The sequence below is a fragment of the Carcharodon carcharias genome, chromosome 22 (genome assembly GCF_017639515.1).
Source record: "Carcharodon carcharias isolate sCarCar2 chromosome 22, sCarCar2.pri, whole genome shotgun sequence".
NCBI lineage: Eukaryota > Metazoa > Chordata > Chondrichthyes > Lamniformes > Lamnidae > Carcharodon > Carcharodon carcharias.
The window spans coordinates 18,603,005-18,620,056 of record NC_054488.1 but is presented as its reverse complement, the minus strand read 5'-3'; the positions used below and the strand labels follow the sequence as shown (position 1 = coordinate 18,620,056).

Here is a 17,052-nt window from a genome sequence, read left to right as displayed (position 1 = left end):
GCATTCACTTTGGTGGGAAATGCACAAAGGAAGAGTATTTCTAGCCCTGATTTATATATAAAACCATCTGCTCCTCTCCACTGCCCAAGCATTCGCCATTTCCAGGCTGATGTGTAGACTAATGCTTTCATCTGTTGTGCAAACAGTTCCTTTTTCTCAAGCCAACATTTCTGAATCTTGTATCTGTCTTCTGTTAGATCTGGGCTGTGCTTCTTGTTGGTGTCATCCCATCATTGACTATGTCTCTGTGGTACAGTGGCACAGAAATGCTGTTGTGCTATGTTGTAGCTGTTGCCTATGACAATGAGTACTATTCCCATCATGCCTCATGCAAGAGCATGTGATTAATGGCCAATGTTGGTTCCAGTAGCCAATTTATCCTGAATTAATGGGCTGTATTAAACAGAGAAATGGTCCCTGTGTACAGATGCAATTCTTCTTGATAGTTACATGGCACAGACGTGCAGTGGCAGGTGCAGGTGAGCAAAAATAACACTTTCTAAATGGTTGAAAGTATTTGGAATTTGCGTAATGTTTCCTCCAAACTCGGGATGACAATGGAACACATTCTTCTAATTCTTGTATATTTTCTGTTTTTGCTGTTTTTTTTAACAATATTCTAGGTTAAAGCTTCTCAACCTGGGCTGAAGGACAGGGCAATTTTTTGTAAAGGTGGGAGTAGTGAATGCCATCTTTGCTGTCCCTGCTCTTAGACATTCTCACCAATCCTCCCAAATGTGGCTGCAGCTTCGGTTCCTCACTCAGCCATAATGTTACAGCAGAAGGTTTCATTTCTGCACCTGCTGGAGTAGATATAGGTGGACAGTGGGTAAGGACAGAAGGTTTGTTGTGATGTTCCCCTATGAACGGACAGCCTATCTACTTTCAGGTTCATACATGGGCATTTGAATGAATCTGATATTTGAGGACAACCAAAGCCTATGAAACCAGCCCCTGCCAGGAGTCACACCTTGAGGATTGGAGAGAATTAACTAAGTGGAAAATTGTTCTTTTTGGATGAAGTGTTGCAGAATATAACCCAGAATAAGATCATACAGATGAAATATGATTTGATTACAGAAGGAAGGTTTTTGGAGTGGATAATTAACTCAGTAAGTTGAGGATGCATGGGATAGCTGTTATGGGAGGTGTGACCACATCAGTATGTAGCTTACCTTGGAGTTGGTTTTGGGACCAAGAGGTAGCATGAAGAAACATCATCCAACTGATATATATTTATGAGGTTATCACCATTCAGTATATGGATAATATAGTACCAGCTAGCACATTGGGTGAACTAACACCAATGAATGGAAGTCACCCTCTAAGTCCCCAAAGATCGCCAGTTTACCAGCTCAGTCTTTCTGTGCAGAGCCAGAGTCAGGTATTTTGTTGACAGGTTCTTGGGCTCCTCCAAAATGCTACAGGTTCCAGCAGATTCTGTGAGTCTGGCTCATTCAATCCCAACTTTCTCTTTACCCTACCCCTTTCTACACAAAGGCTGATAGGTGGAGCCAAGTTGGATATAAATTATTAACTTCATCTAAACTATTTGATTGGATCCCAGTCTACACTTCAGTCCTTGACTCCGACTCACGCCGCTCCAGTTTTATTTTGAAGTGACACCAATAAAGAAAAGAAAGGCACAGATGAGGGTAGGAATTTGTCTTGGCATTTGGGCAAAATAAGTGATTTAACCTGAGCTACCATTAATTTCAATAGATCTCAATATCTGGCAAAGTAAGTCAATAGCAGGCAAGGCAAGTTTCTAGCCCATCGTTCTCATTTTCAGTTTAAATTTTTTTCCCCAGATTTTCATTTACAGTTTATCTTTAGTAATTATCCTTGCTGTCAAGCATACCTTTCTGAATTTGTGTAGCTTGCATCAGTAACTTGAAGAGATTGCTAGTAAAATGGCTAATGGCTTGTAGTCATTCATTTGAAGAGACTGTATTCCATAATGAAGAATACTGCACATATGCAGAGAGGATGAGATGTTTGCATGAAGCAGTTGACTGATGGAATTGGCATTGTCATGGTTTGTGTGCTGCACAGAATGCCCAATATTGTGACCTATCAATCTGTGACACACCACTGTGTCTTTTGTCATGCAGCGTAACTATATTGTAATCCATTGCCTATATCAAAGTGACGTAATGTGTCTTGCTCAAATGTTTTGAACTTTCTCTTTTTGTTGCATTTCTGTTGCTGTTACTGTAGGATGTTTTTGTGCCATTGATGACCTTCTGCATGAGTATGTTTCACATTATCAGCAGCTCAGCTTCCTTCAGTTCTCATCCTTGCCTGTGCCCCATGAATCTAATGGTGCCTTTTCTGTCCTGCAGGCTGAGGACACTCAGGAACCTGAGGCTAAGGAGGAGATCCCAGAGAAGAACCTTCTCACTGTGAGGAAGCCTTTTGTTGGTCGGACACACTCGCTGCCCAATGATAGCTACATGTTTCAGCCTGTCGACCCTGCTCCCTTGCAGGGTCTACAGAGGTCAGAGAGCAATCATAAGTTACAGTCAGGTATGTCTCATCCACAAGTACAGTTTGAATGAGATTTGGTTAGATATCAACCACTTGTTTTATCTACACAATGTAGCACTCATTACTGTCATTATTTCTGACAAAGAGAATTCAAGTTGAAGACCATCACATTTTTCTGTATCACTCCAAACTAACTCACCCGAGTACAAATCCCGTTTTGTAATGGCGGCATTTGCTGTTGAAGAGAAAAGGAATTGTCCCCTGGTTAAATCTATCTTTTTCTCCAGACAGTTATGACAGGTTTGTGGTCAGGTGCAAATGCCAACCTAGCTAACTTGACTACTGTGAATACAGCACAATTAATAGTCAATCGGTATCCCATGCCAACTACAGGAACAAAATACTGTAGGTGCTTGAAAACTGAAATAAACAAACAGAATTTTCTGGAAATACTCAGCTGGTCAGGCAGCATCTGTGGAGAAGGAAACAGAGTTTACGGTTCAGGTCAGTGACCTTTCTTCGGAACAGTTCAGAAGAAAGATCATAAACATGAAATCTTAACTCCTTTTCTCTCTCCACCGACGCTACGTGACCTGCTGAGTATTTCCAGCATTTTCTGTCGCTATTCCTGTGTCAACTACATGGGTTCTGCCGATGTGCGCTATAGCTGCTCCCACCAGCAAAACAACAGACCCAAAACAAAGCACTGTTACCTCCATAAGCTTCCCAATATCTATTAGAGAAGAATGAATACTTGGACTGAATTTTCCCCCCGTTGGTTGGGGGGGTAGCGGGGAGTTGACGGGTGGGCGCGTACGGGCGCGCTTCCGATCGGCACCCCTGATCGGAGGCGCAGCGCCATTTTATGTGGGCGGGCCAATTAAGACCCAGCCAGCGTGATGTCCACATGGAAGCACTGTGCGCTCCCTGTGTGGGCGGGGGGGGAGGGGATTCCTAAAATCGAGAGTGTGCTTTTTCGCACATGCGCACGAAAGGGCGCACTCATCTCCCTGAGGCTAAGTGCAGCCTCAGGGAGATCGGCTCTAAATGTGAAAAAGCTCAAAGTAGAAAAATAAAATTTCCCTAACATGTCCCCTCATGTGACAATGACACATGAGTTGGGACATGTTTATAATTTCCAAAAAAACTTCATTAAAATTTTTAAAACCTTACATGAAACCTCATTCTGCCGGTGGATGAGGTTTCATGTTTTTTCTAGTTCCTACTGAGCCTCCTGGCCTGCCCGCCAACTTTAAGGTTGTTTAGGCAGGTCCACTAATTACTCTAAATGACTCTGTCAATGGCCTCAATTGGCCATTGACAGGCTGGCGGGTGTGCAGCTGATTTTACTGCGCCCCCACCTTCCTGAAAATTTAAATGGGGCGCGGTGACATTGGGAGTTCCGCTCGATGTCACTGCGCGTCATTTTACGCGTCGGCGAGTAGGCCCCGTCCCCGCCCCCGCTCGCCGACAGTAAAATCCAGCCCAAGGGATTGACTGCAAACTGTCAACTCAGCTCGGGTCTCAGGGAACCATTCTAAGCTCCGGTTATAAACACTGCTCTGATTATTCATGTTGACATCTGAATTGTTTGATTAGATTCCAGCCTGCCCTAGTTCATTCTTTCTTCATACCAAGCACCACACTCTTCAACTAGTTTCCAGCCTGGAATTCACTCCTGGGGGTCCTTTATAATTTTCTATATATAAGCCAATAGGGCCTTCAGATGATATTGCAGATTTTAGCTCACATTCATGATTATCAATATTCCACCTATCTGAATCCCTTGATTAAATTTCAGTCAGTAATTCTTTCCCTCTGCACCTGTAAGTTGTAGGTTTAAACCCTGCTCCAGGATTTAGCATGTAAACTGGCCTGACACTTCATGCAGTACCAAGAGCGAGCTGCATTGCTGTGGGTGTTGTTTCTTTGATGAGCTGTTAAACCGAGTTAAACGCTCTCAGGTGGATATAAAAGATCCCATGGCACCCGTCAAAGAAGGGTAGGGGAGTTCTGGTCACTCACCAATATTTATCTCTCAATCACAGCATCAAAAACAGACTAACTGGTTATTTATCAGGTTGCTGGTTGTGGAAACTTGCTTTGGCCAATTTGTAGATAATAATGATTGCGCTTCAAGATTAATGGGAAGCATTTTAGGATGTTCTGAGGATGTGAAAGGTGCTTTAAAAATGCTTTTATTTTGTTTAATTAGAAAGAAACGTCAGAAATATACCTTGTCACACACAGGTAAACTTGGTAAATAACTGTTCATTGTTACTTTATAAAACAAAAATAAAAATACCTGGAAAATCTCAGAAGGTCTGACAGCATCTGCGGAGAGGAATACAGTTAACATTTCGAGTCCATATGACTCTTCAACAGAACTAAGGAAAAATAGAAAAGAAGTGAAATATAAGCTGGTTCAAAGGGGGGAGGGGTGGGACAAGCAGAGCTGGATAGAAGGCCAGTGTCACTGGCCCTCTATCCAGCTCTTCTTGTCCCCCCCCACCCCCCAACCCTTAAACCAGCTTATATTTCACCTCTTTTCCATTTTCCCTTAGTTCTGTTGAAGAGTCATACGGACTCAAAACATTAATTGCGTTCCTCTCCGCAAATGCTGTCAGACCTTCTGAGATTTTCCAGGTATTTTTATTTTTGTTCTGGATGTCCACCACCCACAGTTTTTTGCTTTTATCTAACTGTTACTTTATATTGTTCCCCAGGTTCAACCACATCAGTTCAATCTCAGCCCTCAGGTACCACTGGCCACCTCCAGGTTCCTATCGGGTTGTTCCTCCCAGTCAGCCGTCAGAACAGTTTTGATTCTGAGAATATCCCCAAGATTCCTCCCCCGAGGAGATCTGTGAGTGCTCACAGAATGCTGCGTAGGCAGGTAGGTGTCAGCATCTGCAGGCCCAAGTTCCCTGTACCAGTCTCAGCACAAGACTTTGAATTGCAGGTTCCTTTAAGGGTATTTTCTACCAGCAGAATTTGTTTTTTGTTTGTTTATACATAGCTAGAAATATGGCCATACCTTTAAACCAACACTTTTTGTATTGTTTTTGACAGCGCTTTCATTCTGAAATGTAAAACTAAAAGAGAGCGGCTCTCATTGAGAATTGACGTTTGACTTGAAGTTTGGATTTATCACTCACCCTGTAGTTGTTGCTGTGAATCAATCCCACAATCCTCTATAGAAAATCTATCCAACACTTTGCGATCTATGCCTGATCTTTCTATGTGTCTGTCATCCACACAGTCCATTCTCTTTACTCATGTACCCTTCCAATCATGTGTACTCCTGTTATGTACTCATCCAATCCTGTGTATTCTATTATCTACCGATCCTACATAAAAACAGAACAAATAGGAGCAGGAGTAGATCATACGGCCCCTCGAACCAGCTCCACCATTTAATAAGATCACCCTAATCCTTGACTTCAACTACACTTGCCCACCCAATGCCCATATACCTTGATTTCCTCAGAATCCAAAACTCAATTAATCTAAGTCTTGGATATACTCAGGGGTAGAGAATTCCAAAGATTCACAACCCTTTGAATGAAGATGTGCACATACAAAATAGGAGCAGAATTAGGCCATTCAGCCCCTCAAGTCTGCTGCTCCGCATCCAATAAGATCATAGCTGATCTGTTTGTGTTTTGAGTTCCACATTTCCATCTATCCTCGATAACCTTTTATTCCCTTGCCTAACAAGAATCTATCTACCTCTGCCTTAAAAATATTCAGTGATCCCATCTCCACTGCCCTCTGAGGCAGAGTTCCAAAGTCGTAGAATCCTCTGAGAGAAAAATTTTCTCTTCATCTCTGTCCTATAAAGGTGACCCCTAATTCTGGACTCACCCACAAGAGGAAACATCCTTTCAGCGCCCACCTTGTCAAGACCATTCAGGATCTTATATACCTCAATCAAGTCACCCCTCACTCTTCTAAACTCCAGTGGAAAGAAGCCCAACCTACCCTCATAAGACAACCCGCTCATTCCAGCTATGAATCTAGTGAACCTCCTCTGAACTGCCTTCAATGCATTTACATCCTTCCTTAATAAGGAAACCAAAATGGCACACAATATTCAAGATGCGGTCTCACCAATGACTTGTGTGACTGAAGCATAACATCTTTACTTTTATGTTCAATTCCTCTTCTAATAAAGGATAGCATTCCATTAGCCTTCCTGATTACATGCTGTACTGGCATACTAACTTTTTGTGACTCATGCACGAGAACACCGAGATCCCTCTGCACCTCAGAATACCGCAGTCGTTCTCCATTTAAGTTATACTCTGCTTTTTTATTCTTCCTGCCAAAGTGAACAACTTTACATTTTCCCACATTATACTTCATCTGCCACATTTTTGCCCACTCATTGAATTTATCCATATCCATCTGAAACTCCTTATGTCTTCTTCACAACATACTTTCCTACCTACCTTTGTGTTGTCTACAAATTTAGCTACCATGTCTTCACTCCCCTCATTTAAGTCATTGATGTAAATTGTAAAATGTTGAGACCCTAGCACAGACCTCTGCGGTACTCCACTCATCACATCCTGTCAACCAAACAAAGAACCATTTATACATACTCTTTGTTTTCTGCCAGTCAGCCAGCCAATCTTCTATCCCTGCTCGTATGTTACCCCTTAGACCATGAGCTTTCATTTTCCACAATAACCTTTGATGTGGCACCTTATCAAATGCTTTCTGGAAATCCTAGTACAGTACACCTACAGGCTCCCCTCTATTCATCGCACATGTTACTTCTTCAAAGAACTCTAATAAATTGGTTAAACATGATTTCCCTTTCATAAAACCATGCTGATTCTTCCAGTCATGTTGAACTTTTCTAAATACCTTTAATGATCAACTCTAACACCTTCCCCGTGACAGACATCAAGCTAACTGGCTGATAGTTTCCTGTTTTCTTCCTCCCGCCCTTCTTGAATAGAGGGGTTACATTTGCTACTTTCTGGTCTGATGGAACCTTTCCAGAAATTTGGAAAATTAACACCAATGCACCTACTACCTCATTAGCCACCACTTTTAAGACTCTAGGATGAAGTCCATCAGGACCTGGAGACTTGTCAGCTCGCAGCTCCATCAGTTTGCTCAGTACTGCTTTCCTAGTGATTCTAATTTCACCAAGTTCCTCTCTCCTTTTGACTTCCCGATTTACAGCTATTACTGGAATGTTTTTGTATCCTCTATGGTGATTATAGAAACAAAATATTTGTTCATTTCATCTGCCATTTCCTTATTATCTACTATTTATTTCCCATTATCACTCTCTAGAGGACCAACATTCACTTTACCTACTCTTTTCCTGTCTAAAAACCTGCAGAAACTCTTGCTATCCGCTTTTACATTTCTAGCTAGTTTCCTCTCATATTCTAATTTCTTTCTTCCAATTAACCTTTTAGTCATTCTCTGCTGTTCTGTCTCATCTCAGTCCTAAATGGCCATCCTCTCATCCTTAGTCTCTGGCCTGGATTTTCACTGAGTTAGGATGACTCGGGAGCCCTTTAAAAATGGCAGGCATGTCCCAATTCCAGGATTCCTGACCTCATGCCCTGGCTGTCTGATTTTTGGGAATGCCTTTAAAGGGTGCAGTCTGCTTCCTGTCAAAAGCCAAAATCTGGCATTCACAACCTAGCTGGCTCCATTGCAGAGATAGGCAGCTTCTACTCACTCCTCCACAATTTTGATGGAGTCGGGCCAGGTTTTAAGGAGCCTTGGTTCATTGCCCCTCAGAGGAGTCGTGAACCTTAGTCTGCATGAGGGGACCTTTTGAATTGTAAGTTCAAAAGGTCCTCCTCATGCCCCCATGCCAAGCTATCCCCTTCCATCCACCCTCTATGGCCCCTCATGCCCCCTCATGCCAAGCTATGGAATGCCATGCCCACTGACCCACTATACACTCTACACAACCAATGACCTCTATAGTAACAGTAGGGTGTGTAAAGGAAAGCTTTTAAAAAAGTAATGCATTCAAAACTTTCTGCTACACCATTTCAGTACAAGCCAATTAATGTATCAACAACAAAAACCACAACCCCTTGAAACCACTTTACATTGTGTAAATAAACATTGTGAAATTGACAGCAGAGATCAGAGAGCATGAGCTGTCAATCAAACAATGTTTTCTCTGGGGCACATCTGTTTCAACAAGTGTAACAGTTGTCTGGGTCCTCAGCCAAGCCTATTTATGCCCCTGTGGCTACCTCCAAACTTTTTCCAGGTTCAGATGGCCTGACTCCAGCCTGCACCCGCCTCTCGGCAATGAAAATCCCACCTTTGCAGGCGCTTTTTCCAGCTTGGCCCACCCACTTTGGGAGATTTTCCCAACTCCCACTATCTGCCTCAAGGATGAAAATCAATTAAGGCCTATGTCCCCAGATCTAGACTTTCCAACCAGGGGTAACAGCCTCTCAGCATCTAACCTGTCACGCCCTCTCAGAATCTTACTATTCTCAATGTGATCAGCTCCCATTCTTCTAAACTTCAGAGAACACAGGTCCAATTTACTCAGCCTTTCCTCATAGAACAGCCTTCTCATTGAGGAATAAATCTAGCGACCTTCATTGCACCTCCTCTAAGGTAAGTATATCCTTCCTTCGGTTTGGAGACCAAAACTGTACACAGTGCTCCAGATGTGGTCTCATTAAAGCCCTAGACAATTGCAGAAAGATTTTCTAACCCTTGTACTGCAACCCCCTTGTAATAAATGCCAACATGCCATTTGGTTTCCTAAGTGCTTGTTGTAAACTTTGCATTTCTTGTACAAGGATACTCAATTCCCTCTAGATACCAACATTCAACAGTTTTTCACCATTTAACAAAATTATTTTTTTCCATTCTTCCTACCAAAGTGAATAACTTCACATTTCCCAATATTATCCTCCACCTGCCACCTTCTTGTCCACTAACCTAACTAATCTGTATCCCTTTGCAGACACTTTGTGTCCTCCTCACAACTTATTTCCCTCCCTTGGTATTGTCAGTAAACGTGGACACAATGCACTGAGTCCCTTCATCTCAGTCATTAATATCAAATTATAAATAACTGAGGCCCCAGCATTGATTCGTGCAGCACCCACTACTAACAGCCCATCAAATTGAAAATGACTTGTTTACTCATACTCTTTGTTATTTGTCTTTAAACGAATCCACTATCCATTCTAATTGTTAGGGACCATGATAGGAGGAGTGCGCTGTCAGTTCCAGCCCCACTTCTCCACAGGCCGCAACAATATTTTAACAGTTTAATTCCCTCACCAAACTGGCCAATTGTTTACCTTTGATACTTATATACCCAGTATAAAAAGACTTTAAACGGGTTTCTTTCACTAAACACAAAATAATTGCTTCATTATAAAACAAACTTCTTTTGTAAAAGTAAGTTGCAAAACTGGTTAATATACAATTTGTAATTTGGAAGTGTAATGATTTTCCCCTTTTTTAAAATAGATTTCCCAACACCCATACACTCAAACAAATGCAAAACAAGACAAAACAAACATAATCCCTGCAGAGGTTGGAGTATGGGAACATTTTTTAAAAGGATAAAGTTTGAAAAGGTCTCAACTCTGTTGATTTAACAGAATTCTGGTCACAATAGATCTGGAAGTCCTTCCAGATGATGACACTGTCTTTGATAACTCTCGCTAGTCACAATTTGCAGACTTTCAAAATACAGATGCGTTATTCTGATGAGAATTTTCTGAACCCATTCTGAATTGCATGTAACATAAACAGAGAAGAGAGGGAGAGAGAGAGAAACTGTCCCTTTTGCTGCCTGCCTTCAAGGCACAAACACACTTTCTGACTCTTGAGTTCAAAAAGACTAAAATGTCCAGAGAACACTTCTTTCACTGCAGAAAGAGGCCATTCAACCCACCGAGCCTGCACTGGCTCTCTGAAAGAGTATTCCACCTAGTCCAACTCCCCTGCTTTATCCCCGTAAACTCACACATTCTCTCTTTTCAGGTAACAATCCAATTCCCTTTTGAATACCTTGATCAAAGCTGCCTCCACCACCCTCTCAGAAGATTTGTTCCAGATTGGTGTTATTAACTAATCAGCAAGAGACTCTAGCCTGGAAACAGCTGGTTTTCTTTAACTCAGATAAACAAAGTAGCTCTTCTCTCACCACATGTCCCCACTGGACATCTAGCTGTTGACCTGTGTTTTTTTTTTAAAAAAGCATATTCACAGTCCAGAATTAAACTTAAAGACTTTTAAAAGCAACTCAAGATGGATAAGTGTCCAAAATTGAATGTCCTTCCAATTTTCCAAAAAGCGGGTTCCTCACAACCCTATACTCCATGAGCTGCTATCTTGTGCAACAACGTTTTGTGTAACACCTTATCAAAAACCTTTTGAAAATCTAAATATACTACATTTACTGGTTGCCCTTTACCTACCTTGCTAGTTATATCCTCAAAAAACTCTAACAAATTTGTTAAACATAATTTCCCTTTCATTACACCATGTTGACTCTGCCTATTCATTTTATGATTTTCTAAGTTCCCTGTTACCACTTCCTTAATAATGGATTTCAGTATTTTCCCAACAATCGATGTCAGGCTAACTGGTCTGTTCCCTCCTTTCTTGGATAGCAATTTTACATTTGCTACCTTCCAATCCACTGGGACTGTTCCAGAATTATGGAATCGTGAAATATCACAAGCTGTGCTTCTGCTATTTCTGCAACCACCCCTTTCAGAGCTCCAGGATGTAGGTCATCAGGTTCAGGGGATTTGTTAGCTTTCAAGTCCCATTAATTTCTCCAGTACTTTCTCTTTACTAATATTAATTGCTTTAAGTTCCTCACTCTTATTAGACCTGTGGCCCTCCACTATTTCTGGTATGCCTTTTGTATCTAATGCTATGAAGACAGATGTAAAATATTCATTTAATGTGTCTGCCATTGGCTTATTCCCCATTACGATTTCTCCTGTCTTAGTCTCTAAGGGCTTATGTTTACTTTGGCTACTTCATTTCTAGATACTTAAGCTCTTCCAATCTATTGTTATACTTCTGGCTAGTTTACTCTCATGTTCTGTTTTCTCTCCCCCTATCAATTTTTTGGTCACCCTTTGCTGGTGTCTGAAACACTTCCGATCCTCAGGCTCACTAATGTTCTTGGCAATATTATAAGCCTCTTCTTTTAATCTAATACTGTCCTTAACTTCTTTAGTTAGCCATGGATGGATTATTTTTCCTGTGGAATTCTTATTTATCAATGAAATATAGATTTTGTTGAGAATTATGAAACACCTGTTTAAATAATTGCCATTGGTCATTTACTATTATAGCTTTTATCTAATTTCCTAATCTATTTTAGCCAATCCACCCCCTCATACCTATGTAATTGACTTTATTTAAATTCCGTACTCTAGTTTTAGACTTAAGTACATTGCTCTCAAACTCAATGAGAAATTCTATCATATTATGATCACTCTTTTCCAGGGGAATCTTTGCTATGAGATTACTAATTAACCCTCTCTCATTACATAAAACAAGTTCTAAAATAACCTCTTCCCTGATTGGTCACATGATGAATTGTTCTAGGAAATTTTACAATTTAATTCCATGAACTTGCTCTCCATACTATTTTTGCCAATTTGATTTATTTCATCTATTTATTTCGATTAAAGCCGCCATACAATTATTACATTGTCTTTGTTAAAAACTTCTCTTGGACTGGGCACTTTTCAGGCTCAGGTGTGCTATGAATTACATTGATACTCAATTTAAGATTAAAAGTGGTATTCACAAGGTGGTTCACCTGCGCTTGCTAGAAGCTACATATATTCATACACAGGGACCTGTCATCCGCAGGCAAAAAGAACATGTCCAGGCATTGCGCCTTTTTTGAAGTAAACAAAAGCTTGAGGGACAATAGTTCCCTGGTGCATTCTTCCTGGCATTGATGAGGCTATCAAGCTGAGCATTTGAATTGATTTAATGGAATTTGAGGTGACTAATAGGATTAACCAAGAAGGTGATAAGCTATCCATTTTCTTCAGCAATTCTAATTTCACTTTCCTAAAGCCTGTCCACCATCTAAAAGGCACAAATCAGGAGTGTGATGGAATGCTCTCCACTTGCCTGGATGAGTGCAGCTTCATCAACACTCAAGAAGCTCAACACCATCCAGAGGAAAGTGGCCCACTTGATCAGCACTCCATCCACCTCCTTAAAATTCATTCCTTCCACCACCGACGCACAGTGGTAGCAGTGTGTACCATTTACACGATGCACTGCATTAACTCACCAAAGCTCCTTCAACAACACCTTCTAAACCTGTGACTTCTACCATCTAGAAGGGTAAGGGCAGCAGATGCATGGAAACATCACCACCTGCAAGTTCCCCTCCAAGCCACACACCACCCTAACTTGGAAATATATAGCTGTCCCTTCACTGTCACCGGGTCAAAATCCTGGAATTACCATTCTAACATCATTGTGGGTGTACCTGCACTAGATGGACTGCAGCAGTTCAAGAAGGCAATTGAAGGCAGCGGCTCACCATCACCTTCTCAAGGGAAGAGCGACAATGCTGGCCTGGCCAGCAACACTCACCTCCCATGAAAGAATAAGAAAAAGGCTTGGAGGGTGAAATTTGATGTAGAAACCATTATACGAACATCACACTGTTCATCTGCTCAGAGCTGGTGTTACCATATCACAAAAGCAAAATAATGAGGATACTGCAAACTTGAAGTAGAAACAGAAAATGCTGGAAATAGGTCAGTTCTGATGAAAGGTCATTGACCTGAAACTTTAACTCTGTGTCTCTTTCCTTAGATTCTGCCTGAGTATTTCCAGAATTTTCTGGATTTATTTACTCATCGTAAGCTGCCTGACCTGCATTGTCCAGCCAGTTCCATTATAAGCAGGAACGTCTGATTTATGACCTGAAAATTCCTAAAAACAACAGGCTTTTGGAAAAAGGTTACTTATTATGGTTGAAATGCAGTGACATTTTTAGTATATGGTGTATTTGTATTACTTGCTTTATTCTCACTGAATTTCTTCATTTCTGTCTGATATTTCCACACCCCCACCTCCACTTCTCGTTTATGTTTTGACACACATAGCTGAGTTTTTTTCATCCTAGGTCTCTTAGCAATAACCCTGTTCATCACAGAAACTCTTGTTGCTAATCTATTCCTCACCTATTCCCTCCCCCACTCCCAGGATGGCGACCATACTGCTGTCATGCACATATCATTAACCAAACTACGTTCACAATAAATGTGTTTACGTGTGGAGCATCTTTCTCTTGTTTGTTGAAGCTGTGTTTCCTGCAGCTCATATTAATACCGATCTTCCGTTTTCTTCAGTACAAATGACTACACATCTGATGTTTGACAGGCTTTTTAGAATATTAGTCTCAGATTTTCATTAAATGTATATTTTCAAATACTTAAGAGTTAAAATGTGGGATCATTGTCAAAAAAATATAATTTGCACACAAATACTTTAATTGTATTGAATAAAGGAAGCACAGCTGATAAACATTGGAGAGAAATGGAGCCATGGGCCATTAAAAGTTTAGAATGAGGGTAATTTTGACTTTATGCGATAGTGTAGAATGGGCAATTTCCAATTCAGGTGCCCATGTTATACACCTCTCCTGGTTTCAGTTTAGGAGTGGTCTTCTTTAGTTCTCTGCCTGAAGGCAGGATCGACTCACAGTGCTGTAATCTCCGCCACAGGTAGGGCAAGGGGACCGGTCCTGAAACTAGCCCAGCTGCAACATGCATCAAGCCCTGGGCTGTTGGCACCAATGCAATCCACAGCAGCCATTCAGCCAACTGAGTCACCCAGCCTCCCCAAGGAGTCCAAGTTGCTGTGGCAACATACCCTTTTAAATACACGTTGTCGTCTGGAGCTATGAATAGTAATGATAGAAGTTCCAATTTCTTTCCATCACACTGCTGACCAGGAATCTTTGAGAGATGTAGGGTTCCTTATGAGTCCATTTCACCTGCTTAGTACATTTGCTGAGAGTTAGATTTACCCCTCTTTAATATTCACACCAAAGCTTCTTCAGAAAAGCATCTCATTTGAAGAACTATGGCAAGCTTGGTACAGTGGTATTAAGAGTGTGGGGTTGAGTTCTCCTGCTAACTAAGTGGGTTAATGCTGTGCCTATTTGGCATGAAGGCATGGAGAACAAGATTGGTAAATTTGCAGATGTCACAAAAATTAGCCGTGTAGTTGAAAGGATAGCTGTTGTCTCCAGAATGAAATCAATGGTGGTATGGTTGAATGGGTGGAAAAGTAGCAGATGGAATTCAATCCAGGGAAGTGTGAGGTAATGCATTTGGGGAGGACAAACAAAGCTAGGGAACACATAATAAATGGGAGGATATTGGGAGGAGTAGAGGAAGTGTGAGACCTTGGAGTGCATATCCGCAGGTCCCTGAAAGTGGGAGGACAGGTGGATAAGGTGGTAAAGAAAGCATAAGGAATGCTTTCCTTTGCTGGACGAGGTATAGAATACGAAAGCTGGGATGTAATGATGGAGCTGTATAAAATGCTCGTTAGGCTACAGCTGGAATTTTGTGTACAGTTCTGGTCAAAACATTACAGGAAGGACATAATTGCTGTAGAGAGAGTACAAAGGAGATTTACAATAACGTTGCCCGGGCTTGAAAATTGCAACTATGAGGAAAGATTGGATAGGCTGGGGTTGTTTTCCTTGGAACTGAGGAGGCTGAGGGGTGACCGGATTGAGATGTACAAGATTATGAGGGGCCTAGATAGAGTAGACAGGGATTCCCTGTTTCCCCTAGCAGCGAGTTCAATTAATAGAGAGCATAGATTTAAGATGATTGGTTGAAGGATTAGAGGGGTCATGAAGAAAAACTTGTTCGCCCAGAGGGTGGTGGGCGTTTGGAATTTGCTGCCTGGTTTGGTAGTGGAGGCAGAAACCATCAACTCATTTAAAAGATCCATGGATCTGCACCAAAAGTGCTTGTAACCTGCAATGCTATGAGCTAGGTGCTAGGAGGTGGGATTAGAATGGGCAGCTAATTTTTTATTTTTTGGCCAGTGCTGACATGATGGGTTGAATGGCCTCTTTCTGTCCCGTAACTTTTCTATGGTTCTAAGAATATCTGGAGCTCAAACCCCAGCCTCTGCTGAGTTTTATGGCCTCAGTTAGTATGATGGTAAAGGTTTTATACTGGGCCCCAGTGCCTCCACAATGGAGAGGGGAATGTGGTCAGGCTTTCCAGTCCTGACAACAACCCATGCTGAAAAGTGTGTATGGATATTATTTGAGGAACAATTACAATTGTCTGCATTTTTATCTCTCCTCACCCAAGAATAGCATATCAAAACTCACTTCAATCATTCACATGGGGAATGGCCTCTTTAGTGAAGGGCTGTTGAATCTTAGTCTGTAAAGAACATCTTCATGAAAGGTTAAATGACAACTGGGAGGAGGCAAAAAACATTGATAAAGATTGAAAGTTCAAATGGACGTTTTCATATTCTCATACCATTATTGATTGGTTATACGTTATTGATTGGTTATACACCTTTCAATTTAAAAGCAAGAATCAAATCAGACCATTTGGGGCTTCCTCCCCTTTTCTACACTGGCCTCACCCAAAACTCTTCTTGAACCCACCTGGAACTCTGTCCAAGTTGGTAATTTAAGGCAGACAGAACCCCAGAATAGGCTCGCCTGTGGCATTATCATGCACTTGGAAACAATGGGGCATAAATCCAACTTGAAAGGCCTGCATCAGCAGTAATAACTGTTCCAAACAACAGCCAGAATTACTGCCATACCTAAGGATGATAGACAGTACCTGTAAAAGAAAGTTACTTACTTTTGCCCAGCTTCCATCTTGTCTTCTCTCTTAGATCCTCAAATTTGGGTACAGTCTTCCAGGTGCCACTCAAAATGGACACCCTTTTAGTGTCTCTGCACCCCCTTGGCCATACTCTGTAAAATCTCTTGTCAATGTAAAGTAGTGAAGATTCAGCGTAATAGGCCCTTGTCTCTTGTTGCCCATTTTGAAACTGAATGATACATGCTGCATAGAAGAGGAAAATCAGCCACCTTACATCCACGGTTCTGCCCTTTCAGAATTTTAACTTGGAGGCACTGAGGGGTCATAAATCAACTCAAGTCAGCCAGGACAGGAATGCCAGATGAACAGAACCTGTTGAGGGACAAAACATTGGCAGCAGAGATTTTTTAGAGGGAGTTTTTGAGCAGAGTTTTTTTTAGTGAGCTGAAGTTTACAAGGCAGCGGTGGGTGCAGGAAGGCTGGCCAGAACAGAACTGGGCTATCTTAGTATGGCTGTGCCAAAGGCCTGGATGAGGATTTCAGCCACCAATGTGCCAAAGCAGAGGTGGAAATAGGTGGGGGGTTTTTTTGGGAGGGAGAGAATTAGGGATCAGAAGCTCAGCTGGGGTTGAATAAGACATGAAGTTTTGAACAGTCTGTTTTCACTTGAGATAGTGACCAGGGTGAGGGATGTTATTGATAGGGTTTGTGGAGGGTGCTG

General features: G+C 41.6%; 1 protein-coding gene across 1 annotated transcript in view; it reads left to right on the top strand.

Annotated features, from left to right (window-relative positions):
- Nucleotides 1-17,052, top strand: part of cacna1g (calcium channel, voltage-dependent, T type, alpha 1G subunit) — a 727,897-nt gene that overhangs the window by 708,060 nt on the left and 2,785 nt on the right. The window contains exons 34-35 of the mRNA XM_041216784.1: nucleotides 2,346-2,529; nucleotides 5,217-5,386. Coding sequence (XP_041072718.1) covers nucleotides 2,346-2,529; nucleotides 5,217-5,386 — 354 coding nt within the window. The remainder of the gene's footprint in view (nucleotides 1-2,345; nucleotides 2,530-5,216; nucleotides 5,387-17,052) is intronic.